This window comes from Perca fluviatilis, chromosome 8 (assembly GCF_010015445.1).
Source record: "Perca fluviatilis chromosome 8, GENO_Pfluv_1.0, whole genome shotgun sequence".
NCBI lineage: Eukaryota > Metazoa > Chordata > Actinopteri > Perciformes > Percidae > Perca > Perca fluviatilis.
This window is the reverse complement of record NC_053119.1, coordinates 21,149,363-21,166,892: the sequence shown is the minus strand read 5'-3', so window position 1 is coordinate 21,166,892 and position 17,530 is coordinate 21,149,363. Positions and strand designations below refer to the sequence as shown.

General features: G+C 38.8%; 2 protein-coding genes across 5 annotated transcripts; both read left to right on the top strand.

Annotated features, from left to right (window-relative positions):
* The first annotated feature begins 1,226 nt into the window (after window positions 1-1,226).
* On the top strand, window positions 1,227-6,542 carry slc35b4 (solute carrier family 35 member B4). The gene is made up of 10 exons (XM_039809891.1): window positions 1,227-1,560; window positions 3,079-3,192; window positions 3,286-3,388; window positions 3,496-3,545; window positions 3,677-3,758; window positions 3,921-3,981; window positions 4,455-4,564; window positions 4,696-4,771; window positions 4,861-4,936; window positions 5,877-6,542. The coding sequence occupies exons 1-10, from the start codon at window positions 1,484-1,486 to the stop codon at window positions 6,124-6,126; spliced, it is 999 nt and encodes a 332-aa protein (XP_039665825.1). The 5' UTR covers window positions 1,227-1,483; the 3' UTR covers window positions 6,127-6,542.
* Window positions 6,543-8,388: 1,846 nt separating this feature from the next.
* Window positions 8,389-15,393, top strand: LOC120564432 (extensin-like). 4 transcript variants are annotated; one of them, XM_039809389.1, is made up of 10 exons: window positions 8,390-8,611; window positions 10,268-11,620; window positions 11,762-11,981; window positions 12,056-12,170; window positions 13,046-13,226; window positions 13,341-13,355; window positions 13,606-13,689; window positions 13,872-13,942; window positions 14,074-14,209; window positions 14,345-15,393. In XM_039809389.1, exons 1-10 carry the CDS (start codon window positions 8,534-8,536, stop codon window positions 14,366-14,368), a joined length of 2,277 nt encoding a protein of 758 aa, XP_039665323.1. In that variant the 5' UTR covers window positions 8,390-8,533; the 3' UTR covers window positions 14,369-15,393. The 4 variants fall into 4 exon arrangements, with proteins under 4 accessions (XP_039665322.1, XP_039665321.1, XP_039665323.1 ...); XM_039809388.1 differs by having other exon boundaries at window positions 8,389-8,611; window positions 10,268-11,981; window positions 12,077-12,170; XM_039809386.1 differs by having other exon boundaries at window positions 10,268-11,981.
* The last annotated feature ends 2,137 nt before the right edge of the window (window positions 15,394-17,530 follow it).

The following is a 17,530-nucleotide window of genomic DNA, read 5'->3' as shown; positions in this document are numbered from 1 at the left end:
TGGTACAACAGCTCTTTCATTTTAAAAACAGAAATCATTTGTAATATTTATATTGTACATTGTTTGCATTTTCTATTTATGTTTCTTGGCTTTTGCAGTACATGCAATTATTATTTATAATTTGTATTTTATTTGTATGTCTTTTCTTACTATGTTTATGGCTATGCACCAGAACACCAGGCAAATTCCTTTTATGTGAAAACCATATATTTATGGTGAAAACCTACTTGGCAATAAACCTAATTCTAATTCTGCACTTTTCCTCCACTATTTTTATCTGAGATTTACAGTTGCTGTAAAACATATCAGCTTATAAAGTGTATGATCCACTACTATATAATAAACAACCCAACAGTATAAAGTAGTTTAAATTGTCTACTTCTTGATCAGCTACAATATTAAAAATCCCACACGTACGTTAATTATCAGTAATCAATACAGTATAACTCTCTGTTCTGATGCTTTGTTACTTTTGCCGAATGTCTGCACCGTTACTTAAGAGTAATTTTGAATGCAGGACTTTTACTTGTATTGAGTACTTTTTCATTGGGGTATTGTAACTTTAACTTACTGTAGGCAAAGTCAAAGATCTCAGTTCCATCACAGGTCTCAACAACAGATTATTTCCATTAAATGGTTAAAACCAAACCAACTAAAAAACTGTTAAAATATCTAGACAGACCAGTATTTATTGCATAAACTTACTCACACTCCAACTTAATTTTGTAAATTATAAATAAATTGCTCTATTGCCAGCAGGACAACATCCGGGGAACTTGCATGTGAAATTCTGAAATTCTCTAAATAATATAACATCTATTGCTGCCTTCAACTCCATTAACGCACAAGTAAAACTCATAGTTTCTAGTGTGTTTTGGCTACACATCAAACAGTGAAATCGTTATCCCAATCATTCTATTTGGAGGGGATGATGTATATATTTTTATTATAATATTAATAAAACTATAAAATAGTGTAGAGCTTTTTTGTGGTGAGTTTGGTTTCTGGTACCCAGAGATTCGAGCAGAGTGAAAGCTCCTAAATTTTTTAAAAGATACTACTGATCTGCGCATGCACGTTCGAATGTTTCTGTGCGTCACGACTGCGCAGTCATTGCGCTGTTAACTCATTCATTTACGGTTTTTGTTCGTTATTTTTCACACATTTCACTAATATTTACTCTTAATATTGTTGCCCTGGCAATATATGTATTTATTCGTAATGTTAGGGAAAACATTAAGGACACTGCGTACCTTTTATTCTGTAATGTCAGAAAGGAACTACAACACCCATGAGGCAACGCGATAAGGAAGTTTCTATCTCAGATTCAGACGTGTTCAACTGAAACAGGAGTTTGTCTTGAAGCAGAAGCTCTCCATTAAGACAACAAAAACGCTGCTTATTTGCAAAAATGCACCGATCAGACATCTGCTTTATTAAGTGACACATTTTTCCACCGAGTTTTTGTCACCAGTGAACCAAAATGGGTACTGGTTTGGCTATTGTTCTGGTTTTTGTCGGATGCTGTAGCAATGTTGTGTCTCTGGAGCTGCTTGTAAGGTCAGTGACAAACTTAGACTGTTAATGAACTCCTGTCAACTTTACTGCATAAAAGTTTTCACAGCTGTTACTTATCTTCGTTTTGAGTTCCCACTGCACTTGTAAGTGTTAGTGTATACACGTGTAACTACTTTGGAGTGATACATTAACATATTGTCAGAGCTGGGAAGTAACTATTTAGTAGTTAGTTTATGTAACTGCCATTAAGTAGCTTTTTCATGTACTAAAACTTTTATTATTCATGAGGTGCAACTGACTGCCATTGGTGCTTTTCTAAACTGATATCAGAGAGAACTTAATTCATCCCAAAGGTAATTTTTGTGGCCAATATGTTTGATAAATATATATATTGCAATAATTGTATACATAGTATAAATATAGAATATACTGCATGTTTATATAGTAATGTAAAATCCATACATCCATACTTAAATAGAAGATGAAAAAGTAGGGGGATAGAAGTAAAGGGAAGTGCAAAGTACAAATGAGGGCGCTGGTTATTTGTTCATTTTATTGTGCCATAGCAGGTGCTAATCTTTCTGGGGACACAGAAAAAGACATGATATAAAACATTAATACATAAAATAGAGAAAAACAAAGAAGCTTATCTTAAGATAACACAACCAAATCAGTAACAACACAAAACGATCCACAATATTAAGGAATGGTTCAAATTATCCCATGTAATAGTGTGTTTTATATACTGCCCTAAAAGGCAAAACGCCATAACATAATGATTGGGCAAAAATGAGTTAATGTCATTTTTGGGGTATTTGAGACCCCCTTTATCATGTGAATAAATATCTTGAGTCAATTTGATTGTTTTAACGAGAAAATAAAGGGCTATGACAACCGTAACATCCAAAACCATAAGAGAAACCACAGCAGAACGCCATAACAGCTGTTACGGCTCTTTGCCTTTGTTCCGGCACGCTGAAGTTGAGTTAAGGTGTTCTGACTTTGTTTAGCCAGGCATCAAGAGAGATGGTAGTGTACTCTGGCCTTGTCATACTGTCAAAGTGTGCCGCTTTTAATTGTCACCATGCCACGTAACATACACATGACACATCTTTGAAATAAAGTGGCGATGGTTCAGATCTGTCAGTGTCAGTGACAGCCCGGAGCTAGCTAAATGAAAGTATGGTAAACAGCAAGCAAATATTGATTATATGTCAGTTACTGCCTTTTGCCTTTGCATGACTCCTTGTTTTTAGCACATGATACAAAGGCAGAGTACAGTAACAGCCAAACAAGGGTCAAAGGTCAATTTTGAGCTCAAGATTTTTTGCATACAAACATTTCTTCATTATAGCAAGTAGTTGTCAAATTTTGGGAGTCCTACCTATAATACTTTTGTCTGGACAAAACAGAAACTTTAAAGTCATTTTTCTCAGTTTCACACTCTAGTGAGTTAAGGTCTTTTGCCTGTGCAGGGCAATATAGTGGTCTGTGTTTTGCAGCTTTATCATTCAGCTAAATATCTTTAATCTGGATATTTTCTGTTGTTTTGTCCTTCAGACAGTTTCCAGGATGTGGCAACATAGTCACCTTCGCTCAGTTTGTCTTCATTGCATTAGAAGGTTTCATCTTTGAAACAAACTTTGGGAAGAAGAAACCAGCAATCCCTTTAAGGTAAAAACTCATCAATGGGGTTTGGATTTCCTTCTGCAGGAAAAGATGTAGAACGGATCCTAAAACAAACCTGTTCTGTCCCTTTTTCCCCAGAAACTATGTGATCATGGTGACCATGTTCTTCACAGTCAGTGTGATCAACAACTACGCTCTCAACTTCAACATCGCAATGCCGTTACACATGATCTTCAGATCGGTAAGAACTGTTGTTTGTCTGCTACATTTTTTTAATTTCCCCTATCATCGCATCACCTCTGTCTATTACCTCTACCTTAGTCTGATCTCTGTCTTGTTTCATTGCAGGGATCACTAATCGCTAACATGATCCTGGGAATAATCATCCTGAAGAAAAGGTACACCTGCTTCCTCTGACAACAATACTACTTCAGAGCTTGTATATATGAAGTCATGTCTGCAGGTTTGAAAGCGTCAATATGCAGTTTGATTGCAGTTATTTGTCTCTCACCTCCTTCTCCCCCTGCAGGTATTCAGCGAGTAAATATCTGTCTGTAGCTTTAATTTCAGCTGGTATCTTCATCTGCACCATCATGTCTGCCAGACAAATGGTGAGTCCTCTGCAGAACATGTTGCATTATGTTTTTATTTGCCTATTAAGTGTCTTTTGTGTCTGTTTGTCTATGCACCGACTTCTTCAATCCAAGACTAAGTCTCTCTCAAAATGTGCAATCTTGACGTGTGATATTTTATTTATGCATTTGTTTCTGCAGAATGTAGGCAATGAGGGATCAGAAGAGCAAGGCTTTTATGCCTTAATGCACTGGCTTATAGGTGAGTTTCGGGTGCCAAAGAATTTAAATTTGCATTTTATTTGGAAAAGGGCTGCAACTAATGCACATCGTTCTTATTTATAAATCTGTGAATTAGTTAGTCTATAAAATGTCAGAAAATCATGAAAACTTCCATCATAACTTTCCACAGTCCAAAGTGACGTCTTCAAATTGCTGTTTTTTTTTTTCCAACCAACACTCCAAAACCCAAAGATATTTACAAACACAAAAAAAGAGAAAAGCAGCTAAGCTAATGATAATGTTTGTCATTTTTGCTTGATAAATGACTTAAAAGATTTAACAAAATCATTATCGATTAACTTTATCTTGATTTAATAAGTGATTCATTTGAAAGCACCTCTTTTTATGGTAGAGAGGTAGACACATTCAGATTTAACACTAGCAACCAGCAACAATAACATGTCAAAAATCATTTCCTTATCTAATTGTTGATGTTGATTTTGGTCCATTCAGGTATTGGCATGTTGACCTTTGCTCTTCTGATGTCTGCGAGGATGGGCATTTTCCAGGAGACGCTGTACAAGCAATATGGAAAACACTCCAAGGAAGCCCTTTTCTATAATGTGAGTTTTCTCTGACATGCAGGCAACCCCTAAAATATTCAAAAGGCTTCCTGGGAAATTCAAGCTTCATTTGAGCTTTTAGAAATATATTATCTCTTCACCAGCTATTGATCTTTTTTGTCTCTTTGTAGCACTGCCTGCCTCTGCCGGGCTTCCTGCTTTTCTCCACAGACATCTACAACCACTGTGTCTACTTCAGTCACAGCAGTGAGTGCCATCCATTCATTCAGGAAAGCTTTTTGCACATTTTGCATCTTTATTCACAGATGTAAATGAACATCTTCTCTTTGTCTCAGCTCCTACAGTTGTTCCGGTGGTTGGACTGACTGTGCCGATAATGTGGCTCTACCTGATGATCAACGTCATCACACAGTATCCAAAACAAGTTTATCTCACTGGCTTGTATTTATTTATCTTCTGTAATAATTATTACCTTATTATATTGGTGCCCAACATCCACAAGAGGTCACAAGAAAAAAAAATTCTGCCACACAAATTAATTTTTTCTCATGTTTCTTTAATCTTATCCCTTTTTTTAAGAAGAACCGTATAAGTCTGCTTCTTTGGACATCTAAAATGATCCAATTTTACTCACAGTAGACACATCCAACCTTTGACGAAAGGTTGCAAGTGGGCACACTGATTAAATTTAGGGGTCACAATTAGGGCTGGGGATTGAACTTCTTTAGGCACCAACTGTCGAGCACCACACATCTCCGGCCTACAAAGCATTGCATCCATTAAATGTACTATTCTCTGATCAGCGTTGCTAATTTTAAACTATTATGTTTAATTGGTTAAAGTTCTTGCAATGCGTGTGTTAAGACCATAGATATAAAACGAGTCAGAACTACATGTCATATCTATTGTTTTAGATCTATGGTTAACGCAACATTAAACACTAATACATTGAATAGTTATATAGAGTAGTCTAGAGTCAGTTACGTCTTGGATCTATAACATTCTCTAAAAATAAATGTAATTGAGGGGTGGACTAAACGATCCATCCCCCCCTGTTAAAAATTATCAAATGACCTACTCATAATAATAATAAGGTACTGAAAACTTGTTTTGATATCACTACTGAAACTCTGGTATCATGTTGACATCAGTGTCGCGTAACAGTCACAGCTCTAGTCACAAGCCAAAAAGTTTGAAAAACTCTTTTTATTATGTATAAAATAACAAATTGTTCATTTGTTTGTCATGTGGGGTGTACAACATGTCTGTTATTTATTGTCTATGTGGAAAAATCAACATACCTGCGAATATTCTTGCACTCTTGTTACAGACTTTAACCAGTTGTTTTCAGGTATGTGTGCATCCGTGGCGTTTTCATTCTGACCACAGAGTGCACCTCGCTGACCGTCACTCTGGTGGTGACTCTGAGGAAGTTCCTCAGCCTCATCTTCTCCATCATGTACTTCCAAAACCCCTTCACCACGTGGCACTGGGTGGGCACGGCCGTGGTCTTCCTGGGCACTCTGCTGTACACAGAGGTGTGGAGCAGCGTGCGGGCGGCTCTGCGTGGACCTGACGTCAAGGAGAAGAAGGCCGAGTGAAGAGGACAAAGATGAAGATGAAGAAGAAGGGTGGTCGATTAGAAAAACAGATACTGTGTTGGACTTAGAGATTGTGGTCGACTATCCTGCAGTGATTTTATACATTTATATCATTTAGTTTAAGCCAGGGGTCTTCAACGTTTTTTAAGCCAAGGACCCCTAACTAAAATAGAGACGGAGCAGGGACCCTCTACTACATACGTATATTATTTTGAAGTTGCATAATAAACTGGGCCTACAATAACGTGTAGGGGGACCTAAAGCCTTTATACATACATTTTTGGTATAGAACATCAAGCTACTAATAATTGTATGCATGATTTTATAAATCATGTTTTAATGTTAGGATTTACTGTAGCTGTGGATGGCCTTAGTGACTACCTTACCTATAGGCCAGTAAGCAGTGGGTTATATTTGGTCAAATATGTTGGATTCATGTTAAGACTTCAAAAATTAACAATAATTTGGAGGCCCCCCAGCATTGACTCTGAGGACCCCCTAGGGGTCCCGGACCCCCTGTTGAAGATCCCTGGTTTAAGCCATAGTAGATCCCTCACACACAAACACACACACGCACAACACGATAAGGCTGGTGATATTCTATATTTTCATTGTGTATGAGTCTGTATCGAAAACAGCAGACAGACCCAGTTAGCGACTAACTTGTGAACATTGAGCAGCCAGAGCCCGAAAAACTGTTAAAAGAGAGTGAATAATGGACTTAAATTCAATAGACCTTTTTCACGGCAGACATGTTGACATGTCATAGTAGGACAAGCACAGGCGTATTCAAAACCATTAATGATGGCTGCATTCCACTTAGGAGGGGCCCTGGTATTGTGCATGCTGACTCACTGAAACAGCTCACTGGGACACTTGATGGAACTGAGCCATCGTTAAGGTTATCAAATTCAGCTGTGCTTTTCCTGACAAGTCCAAATGTCTGCTGTGAAAAAGGTACATAGGTGTCCATATGGTTAGGGTTAATGAATGAAATGAAAATAATCTATAATTGAAGCCTTATTATAGATATGTTAATGTTGTGTTCACAGCTTGCTTCTGCTGCCACCGAGTGGTAAAACAAAATCAGTTATTGCAGCTTTAAAAAAACGGTCAAATAATTAATTGAAACAGCTGGGAACTGTAGCATTTAGCAAACATTACAGTATATAGAGCATTTGTTGGGGACTATTTTCAGTTGCGGATTGATACACAAAGTGTATTGGTACACTAATGCGTTTCTACAGCAGCAGGACATATTTAGGATTGACTCTTTGACAGATGTTAATGCAGTTCTACAGCTTTACGCTTTACCAGGCTTTAGCTACTTGTTAAAGGGATCAATTCTTTGTTGTTTACGGTCTTTTAATGGGATTTTTGATAATAAAAATATAGAATATCACCTGCCGTATTCTTTAACATTAAAACCTCATTAGCATACGCAAATGCAAAATCATGATGCAACTTTCTTATGTCTGTAATGTTATTTGAATATTTATTTTCTAAACATGACATAAGTAGAATTACAGTGAACACAATACTGTGATGCTGAATGGACAAAATACTATATTAATGTTCAAGGAGCAGCTGAAATCAAACTGTTTGAATATACAGAGGGATAATTTATGGAGATTGTTTAGTTGCTGTATTTTTTTCCTTGTGTCAATCTGTCTCAGGTGTATCAGACCAGTATTTCTTAACAGGAAACATCACTGTACAGTACAGTTAATCTTTACACTCCCTGCGCACTGAAATTAAAATGACAACGTGGCTACAAATAGATTATAGAGTCTCTGTAGTTGTATTTTAGCATAACAAGAAGTGTATGTTTTAAAAGTAGCGGTGGAAAGTAACTGAGTACATTTACATCAGTACTGTAATTAAGTATAATTCTGAGGTATTTTTCGCTCCTTTACAGTAAATATTGTATTTTTTACTTCACTACAAAATGTCTGACAGCTGTAGTAACGTTGCAGATTATAAATACAAAATAAAATCAACAAATGATGTATGTTGTAAATGATGTATTATTATAGATCAAAATACCAAGCAGTAAATAAAGTAGCCTAGTTCAAATGATCCCCACCCTTACCAGCTACAACATTTAAGTGATACTTCCACCACTGGTAAAGAAAAATAAAAATGGATTATTTATTAGTTTTATAAATGCTATAGCTGGGACAAAATGTTCCTTTACAGTTCATTGGCTTTAAAGTGAGCCGACCAATCCAGAGAGGCGTTGTTCAGCTGCATCCAATAGCATCAGCTGTTGTTGTTAGCGGTGGGAAGGGCAGATTGTTGCAGCCGAGTTGATTTCACTGAGATCCACGTTGTGGATTAAATATTTCCAGTAAACACACTGTCCTGATAGCGTGTGTAGCTGCGGCTGCTGCAGGTGTGTGTGTGGATGGGGGGAAACAGCCCGAGTCACCTCTCTCGTGAGGATGGTGAAGGCGGAGGAGTTACTTTTGTGAAGGGCATTCGGGTGAGTGAAAGCTCAGGGAGAATAATGCATGGATCTGAAATGGGAGAAAGTATTCAAACAAAACTATTAGTGCAGACATGTTTTCAATAGAGAGACCGTCGCTGCAGAGTGCATGACTGTTACTTTTTCATTTGCTGTCCGGGATGATCTTTAGTTCTCTGATTCTGTGATATCATATAGCTAGCCTACGTAATCCGTAAATAGTGATCTCGCCCCCACGTTTGTTTTCTTTACAGACTGCTCCCCTGTTGGTGCTAAATATAGAAAGAACATGGTCGGTTGTCAGGGGGACTACACGAAAAAACAATCCTACTTTTGAAATCTGCTTAAATAATAAATTAGGCTATATCATATGAATATAACTGCAATTAAGTTGTTTTTTTTTCTAAATCCTTACCGTAACAAAAATAATATTATCGTAGGCCTAAAATAAAATGAAACCAGCTTTAAGTCTGTGAATTAACTTTCATCCAGTTATTTTTAGGGAATTATTAACCTGCGACCTTCTGTTATCGACCACTATCGGTGACCTCATGCAACATCAAGGCAACTTTAAACAAGCAGCCAAAACATGGGTTGTCCTTTTACCAACACGTTTTATATAGGCCATAATAATAATAATAATAATAATAATAATAATAATAATAATAATAATGCGAGGTAGTATATTGAGTAACATATTTGAAATTATGACACAGTTTATTAGTAGCCTATTTCCTAATCTTTAAATAATATTATTAAATAATCCATTTATCTCATAATATCAGGCTGTCAAAACTTTTCTTTTCCCTACAAGCTTCATTCACTAGCCGTTCTGGAGCTTTCGATCATATAACGTGACCTTCCTCAGCAGATGGAGCCGTAGATGTTCCAATCTCTGTTTTGAGCACTTTTAAGGGCTTCTCGTCCACGTTGGCTCAAAGGTTGATGATAATAATAATGAATACTAGATCAGGGGGAAAGCTTGTCAGGTAGGCATCATGAAATAATTGAATTGATGGTGATAAAAAAGTTTTCCGATTTTTATGTCAAAGGTGCCATAAAATGTTACTACATTTAACCTTTCAACCCTTTGTCTACATTTCCATGTGTCCAATAGCTGTATTTTGTAATATCTAATCAGAGAAGCCAGATTCCAAACACAAGACAGTACAAGTGAAATAAAAAATACAAATTACCTGCTAGTAAATTGCAGGATCACTGTGCAAAATGCTGCTGGTCTAAAAATAAATATTCATCCTTTTTATTTAGCTTAATTGTTAACAGGCCAAAAACTACAAGCAAGCTACAAGTGGACCAAATAGCTTGTTGAAATTCCTCTTCTTTTTTTTCTGCACCAAGCCCTTTTTTGAGTGGTTTGTACTGATTAATCCTTAGTCCTGCTCTGGAAGTAAAATCATACTAACTGCTCCTTTTTAAATAAATAAATATATATGCCTATTAGAGATAACCAAAATTAATAATAATAAATAAACATAAAAAAGAAACAAAGGAAAGGAAGACACTTAAACTAACTCCTAACTTAAAAAAAAAGTAGAAGAACTAAACTGGGCAAAAAAAGAAATCTGCAAAAGCAGGGCTTCATAGGGTAAAGAAATAACCAAAATTGACAGAAACGGGATGCACTTTAAAGATATTTTTCTTGTTTCTCTTCAGCTGTCGGATAAAGTGATCCATCGGATGAAACAGTCTTCAAAGGTCGTCGTTCCTCCGCTCTCTCAGAATGGACGTCCTCCTCCACAAACACCTGAAACCCAAACACCCACTCCAGTCCCCCCCCCCTCTGTCCAACACTTGATACCTCTTCTGACACCACCTCCATTAGTGGAACCTGTTCCTCCTGTAAAACTCGTCCCTCCTCCTCCTGTAAAGTTTCACTCCCTGCCTCCACCTGTAGAGCCCAAATCTCCACCTCTAACCGCCCCTGTAGGCTCAGACCCCGCTCCACCACCTCCTCCTCCTCAAGAAGCCCCATCCACACCTCCATCATTGGAACCTCCTCCTGCTGTAAAGGTTCACTCCCTGCCTCATACTTCTGTGGAGCCTGAGGCCCTGCCAAAACCTCCACCTCTGACCGACACTGTTGTCTCAGCCCCTACACCTCCATCTCCACCTCCTATGGAGCTTGAATCTCCTCCTCCTCCACCTGCTGTAGTGGATCCAGTAGTTCTACCTCCTGTTGAATCCTTTATCCCACCCCATATAGAACCAGAATCCCTGTCAGAACACATCTTCAAACCTGTTGTCCTAGCTCCACCTGTAGAATCAGCTGTAGCTCCACCTGTAGCGTCACCTGAACCTTTAGCTTCACCTCTGCCGTCTGAAACACTTCCAACTACTATTGAGCCTGCTGCTGTAGCTCCCTCTGTTCAACCTCTTGAAGTGGTTGTCTTGTCTGTGCCACCAGTGGAAACCATTCAACCTCTGCCCACTGTTGATTTTACACCAGTTGAACCAATAACACCACCCTGTCCTGTAGTTTTACCTCCCCAAGTGGAGACAACTCTTGTTGAGCCTGCAGTCCCACCTGCTGCAGTTGAAAAAGAAGTGCCTCCAGTCGTGGCTCCAGCTGTCGATCCACCGCCTCCATGTGAACTGCTCCCACCTTCTCCAGAGCCAGTGGCAGCACCCTCTCCCCCTCCAGAGGCACCCTCTCCCCCTCCAGAGCCGGTGGCAGCACCCTCTCCCCCTCCAGAGCCCATGGCGGCACCCTCTCCCCCTCCAGAGGCACCCTCTCATACACCAGAGCCGGTAGTGTCACCCTCTCCCCTTGCAGAGCCGGTAGTGTCACCCTCTCCTCCACCAGAGCCGGTAGCGTCACCCTCTCCCCCTGCAGAGCCGGTAGTGTCACCCTCTCCTCCACCAGAGCCGGTAGCGTCACCCTCTCCCCCTCCAGAGCCGGTGGAGGCACCCTCTCCCCCTCCAGAGGCACCCTCTCCCCCTCCAGAGCCGGTAGCGTCACCCTCTCCCCCTCCAGAGCCGGTGGCGGCACCCTCTCCCCCTCCAGAGGCACCCTCTCCCCCTCCAGAGCCAGTGGCAGCACCCTCTCCTCCACCAGAGCCGTTGGCAGCACCCTCTCCCCCTCCAGAGCCGTTGGCAGCACCCTCTCCCCCTCCAGAGCCGGTGGCGGCACCCTCTCCCCCTCCAGAGCTCACTTTTGAAGAGCCCTCGCCATCCTGTCACTGTGTGGAGCTGGCCATCAGACTCACTGATGCACCTATATGTGAACCTGTCGTCGTAGAGCCTCCTCCGGCACCACCTCTACCTGCTCCAACTCCCCCTGCTGAGGAGCCCGCCATAACCCTGTCTCTGTGCCCTGTTGTTGAGGACGAAGTGCCTGCTGTCACCTCAGCGTCACCACCTGCAGCAGGTGAGCTGATCACCATGATAAATCAACTAAAGTTCTCGTGCTTTTTTTCCCTCACAAATTCAATATGTTTACAGCCCCGCCTGTTCCTCCTGAAGTGGTGGAGGAAGAGTTGAGGCAGAAGATCAAAGAGGAGATGCAGATGAGTCTGGAGGAGGAGATCAATCAGAAGAGGCAGGAGCTGCAGCAACAGTAAGGACACGTTACTGTCAATTTTTTACTAAGTTTCTGTCACATATCATTATGTATGTGGGAAGATGTTTGTGTCCTGTCTTTGTCTGATGAGATACAATAAATACAGCTGAACTGTAGATAATAAAGTAAGATGCTTGATACACATAGTAAAGCTGATTGATTAATCATTTAAAAGTGTTTTAAATTCACTGGTTCAGACTTCTCAAATGTGGACTTTTGCTGATTTTCCTTGTCCTCTATGGTGGTGAATTGAATATCTTTTGGTTAAACAAAACGGGGAATTTTAAAGCTCTGGAAAGGTAATAATGGACATTTTCACAATTGTCTTACATTTTATAGTATTCAATTATTGATTATTCAAGAAAATAATCAGCAGATTAATCATTAGGAAAGATTATCATTAGTTGCATCCCTAATACATAGGTAAATACACAAATATGAATGTAGTACAATTGTGGGTGCAAGCATCAGATGCAGTATTAAAATGACAACATATTGATAAATGTTACAAATTATAAACATAGAAATATAAAGTATGAGAGGAAAATGATAAAACTGCATGAACTGTAGGGCTGAAACTTACTTGCAGAATCAGTTAACCAGCCAAATACTTTTGTCAATTGATTGATTGGTTAATCGTTTTGTGTATGAAATGTCAGAAAATAGTGAAAAATGCTAATTTTATTTCCCAGATGATGTCGACCAACAGTCCAAAACCCATTTAGTTTACAGTGATATAAGACCAACTACTAAAGCAGGAACTCTCTTCCAAATACTAATCAACGTTGCGATCGATTACATTTCTGTCTATCAACTAATCGACTAATCATTCATCCCAGTAGAAAAAGTTATAACGTGTGATCTGTGTGAAGGCTAAAGGAGATGAGGGCTCAGGCTCAAGCAGAGGCCCAAGCAGCCGCTCAGGCTCAGGTGGAGGAGCAGGTGAAAAAGACACTTGAGGGGGAGAAGGCGGCGTACGTGGAGAACCTGACCGACTCCATCATGAAGGAGCGAATGAAGACTGACGACGAAAGGCTCATGGTGCAGCTTTATGTAAGCACGAGAAAAGCATGATCTGTACATGTGTAAGGATCTCTCTTGTACATGTGAAAACCTTTCCTCTTATTGTGCCTCTTTGTCTTTCTTGCTTCCCTTGTGTTGTTTCAGCGGATGGAGCTGAAGGTAAGACGGGAGAGAATTTATACGTGCATGACTCACTTTTTCACTTTTCTTCTGCTCTAATCACACCTAAAACAACAGCTGTGTTTCACTGCTCTTTATTTCTTGTGATGATGAGACAAAGAAATAAGAAGAAAAAAAAAGTCGTCTATAACTGTGGAAAGTCTGGGTATTACGGTCTACAAAATATGAAACGATAAATGTCGTAACCGAGGCGTGATGATGTCATTATAAACCTTTTAAACTCACGCAGGCTCATCAGCTGGAGGAGAGGGAGAAAGAGTTGATGAAACGAGACACTCTCTACAAGGAACATATCGCAAAACTTGAAGCAAAGGTGAGCAACACTTTGAGTATTCCTCATCTCTGCATCTTATTTAGGTTTAACTTACATTAAAGCCCATTAAAGAGGGAGAACCATCACCTGAATCTGCAACTCATAGTTTCAGTAAAAAAGCTCTTCATATTTAACATATTTTACCTTGATGGTAACTTGTGGGGATTTTACCTTTTCAACAGTGCACTGAGTTTTACAAAGTGACTGCTGAGAGCTTCCAGAAGGGCAAGGAAGAGACTCACAACCGCTTTGCGTAAGTTTGGATTCACTGCTTTTGTTTAAATGCAAAAATGATACGTAAATGTGCCTTTCTTAATAATCTAGTCTCAATGATATCCAACACTTTGTTGTCCACTATGTTGGATATTTGCATGTCTCTCGCAGGCGTTTCAATATCCAGCCGGTGTGTGGTGACTTGCAGAGTCAGATTTTAAAATGCTACAAGGAGAACACAGGAAAGACTCTGTCCTGCTCAAGTATCGCCTCGGCCTATATGCAGTGTGTGGACAACGCCAAGAAGGTATGACTCCGATATAATAATATAAAACAGATTTCTTCTTTTGAACATCTAGAATTATTTGTCTTAGTTATCTCTGTCACTAATTGTGATGTATTGTTGGTAAAATTTTAAGCCTCTTCTCTTCTCCGTCTACAGAATAAATTGAGCACTAGAGGTTAATGTGGACCACTTGATGAGGATGACAACATCTTAAAGCTTTACTGCTGCAGCAAAGACAAGTTGATAGACAGAATTCAACAAAGAGACAAGTCACAGGAGAATCAACTCCAGCCTTTACATGTATCTGGAAGAAGTAGCACATGCTGTACCCAGGCCAGTAGTCTGGTCTCGTACTGGTGTATGTCATGTTTGCAACCTCTCTGGTACTTCAGATCTTTTTGAAACCAATTGTGCCACAATAACTGATGGAAAAATCAAGTTATTGTCTTTGTAAATGAGATGAAACAAAACAAAGGAGCAGAAAGGTTAAACTTGTGAAACCAAGTAAGGTATTTGTATGAGATCTATATATACTGAAGGAGATCCTGGTAAATCATTATGTATGTGTGCCTTGAAGTTATGAAAGCTAAATATAAGATTGCAGATGCATGAAAGAACTGTTTAACAGAGTGTGAAGTAACAAAGACCTGTACATGTTTGAGGTTATTGTACTGTATATACATTATTTCTGGTGCATGCAAAAATTTAATTAAATTAAAATTAAAATTTAATTTAATTAAACCTCAATAAATTTGTTGTGAAATCACATAATGGCTTTTATATTTTGCAGTTTAAGAAAATATTGATAGGTGGTTGCTGCCCTCTGGTAGTTGTAGATTAAGTCAAATTACTTAATACTTTTTTATTTTTTGTATTAATCGGTGGTTAAAAACACAACTTAACATCTTTGTTGCTGATTGCAAAAAAATGACATGTAGTGATAGTTCGGCAGTATAATGTATAATACCCATGACAAATAGTGATGCCACATGCTATAAATCATGACAAAGTCACTGAAAACCTCTACTTGCAGGAATACTTGTGGAATATTATAATGATGTTTTGGGACAGTCCTGCTTTGTAAATCCAATGTGATTTAGTACAGGGAGATACATTTATAATTTCCTGTTGGTATGAAACAGGTATGTATGTTCAATTGTTTTGTACAAACTGCAAAAATCAATATACTAAGACATTTGATAGTATACTGTATATAATTAATAGTATGGAACTGGAACACTGTCTGATTGGCTCTGAACATTCATGTGATTAATCACTTGGTTAAACTTGAGTTTATCTTAAATGTACTCTTACACTTTGCTGTAAGTAGGAGTAAATTTGTCTTATTCCTCAGTTTCAAATGCTGCAGGAGCTCAACATTAGACAGGACACTCTGATAACAACAACATCACCAGTAGAGGTCCCTCCACCTGCAACTAAAGGCTGCGTCTATTAACTTTATCTTCCTCATCTGTCCATGATGAAAGGAAAGATGCCATTCCCTGTTGTAAGACTTTCACCATTCTTCAAACAGATGGTTGAGTTCAGTGGCTTCTAAATTTATTTTGCCTGTAAATAAGAGTCTTGGCAGCAGCGGTACAAAATGTTGTCAGTGTTCACATTAGTATTCACATTATGTGGATGCAACAATTCCACACTACAAAGTATTCCATTACAAAGTGATCATTGTGCAGAATGGCCCCTTGTGAGTGTTATATTATTGGATAGTTCTTATTTATGCATAATAACACGTCTATATATTTTTTAGAAAGTTAAATCTTCAAGTAAGCTTAAGTGATCACGTGTTATAAGTCACAATATTTGCCATGGAAAGAGAAATGAGTAAAAACATAAAACAGCATAAAATTTAAATACAAAAAGTAAAATACAAGTGCTTCAAAAGGATACTTAAGTGAGTGTGGTTAGTTACATTGCAGCTAAATTGAGAAATGATGTGTCTGTTAGCATGTGAGTGTTTGTCTCATCTAATTTTAGGAACACCATGTCCTGGTCGATATGAAGAGGAAGTGAGCTTTTGCATGTATGTGTGGCTTTGTGTGGGTGCAGACATCCAGAGAGAGATGTTTGGTAAAAACTCCAATTTTGGCAATTTACATGCAGGAGATTAAATCAAAGAATTACATGCTCTTTGTGTAGGTTGGGAAAGTTCTACAGCCATGGAAACTTGCTGAATAAACTGAGTATTGAATGGTTGTCAAGCTAAAAACATGGCTGGTTCTATTAGTTCCTAAACTTTTGACATTTTGGAGGTAAAGTTGTGTCTGTGTGTCAAAACTTATTTTCATACTGCATTAAGTCGACTCGTTCTGTTGCTTTGACCTCGCATTAATTGAATTTGGTTTGTCAAAGCTTAAATTTTACAAATCTAATTCATTAAATCAGATGTAATGACTTTGTTTCATGTCAATGCCTTCAAAAAGGACTTGATAGAAGCAGATGGTGTTTGTTTTATCCTTGCAGCTGACATCCTCATCTTGTCACTCTGTACAAGAAAGGCCAGGAAAGTAAAACAGAGTTGAAGCTGTGGTCTGCTGACCTGGCGTCAAGTTCTTTCATTGGCCACAGAGGAAGCAGCGGCCAAACTCACCAGTGTTCTTCTGTGGCTTTTTGTGTTTATGAACAATGAGTGGTGCGTGTGTTAAACTTAAAGCTGCTCTCCTAGTAATCAATATCAATAGTTTTAGCTACATTAGCGTCTTTTGTGATGGTAATGTTCGTCTGTTGGTCTGCCACTGATGACCCGCACTGAAATATCTCAACTATTTAATGGGTTGCCATGACATTTCTACAGACATTCATGTTCCTCAGAGGATGAAATCTAGACTTTGACTTTGATGATCCCCCTCTGCAGCGCTGTGGAAGTAGATCTGGCAATGCAAGACTAATGATCCCCTGACTTTTAGTGGTACCATTAGGTCCACATTTCAGCTTGTGAGGGAAATGTCTCAAATAGCACCATCATCAGGTAAAAAAAATATTTTCCAATACTTTGGTTTATGATCAAATACCTGCAAAACTAATGGCATTCCCATCAGCCTCAGCTGTACTGTGTTTAATGCTAATTAGCTAATGTTAGCATGCTAACATGTAAAAACTAAGATGGTAAATGTGCCTGCTAAACATAGCATTGTGGACATGTTAGCATAATGACATTAGCATTTAGCTCAAGTACAGCCTAGAGCTGCTAGCATGGCTGTAGCCTCTTAGTCTCATATTAATAATGGATGAACTGAGTATGTATATTGTGAAAGGTGTCTCTGATAGTGATAACACCACAGATAATTTTCACCTGCAGTAAAAAATATCATTGTATTAATTTAC

Excerpts from the sequence above, each read along its gene's own strand:
- slc35b4 (XM_039809891.1), top strand. The coding sequence starts at position 1,484 with ATGGGTACTGGTTTGGCTATTGTTCTGGTTTTTGTCGGATGCTGTAGC. Across the intron at positions 3,389-3,495 it reads TACACATGATCTTCAGATCG|GGATCACTAATCGCTAACAT; the intron begins GTAAGAACTGTT and ends GTTTCATTGCAG. Across the intron at positions 4,772-4,860 it reads TGTCTACTTCAGTCACAGCA|CTCCTACAGTTGTTCCGGTG; the intron begins GTGAGTGCCATC and ends TCTTTGTCTCAG.
- LOC120564432 (XM_039809386.1), top strand. The coding sequence starts at position 8,534 with ATGGGGGGAAACAGCCCGAGTCACCTCTCTCGTGAGGATGGTGAAGGC. Across the intron at positions 11,982-12,055 it reads AGCGTCACCACCTGCAGCAG|CCCCGCCTGTTCCTCCTGAA; the intron begins GTGAGCTGATCA and ends ATATGTTTACAG. Across the intron at positions 12,171-13,045 it reads AGGCAGGAGCTGCAGCAACA|GCTAAAGGAGATGAGGGCTC; the intron begins GTAAGGACACGT and ends ATCTGTGTGAAG.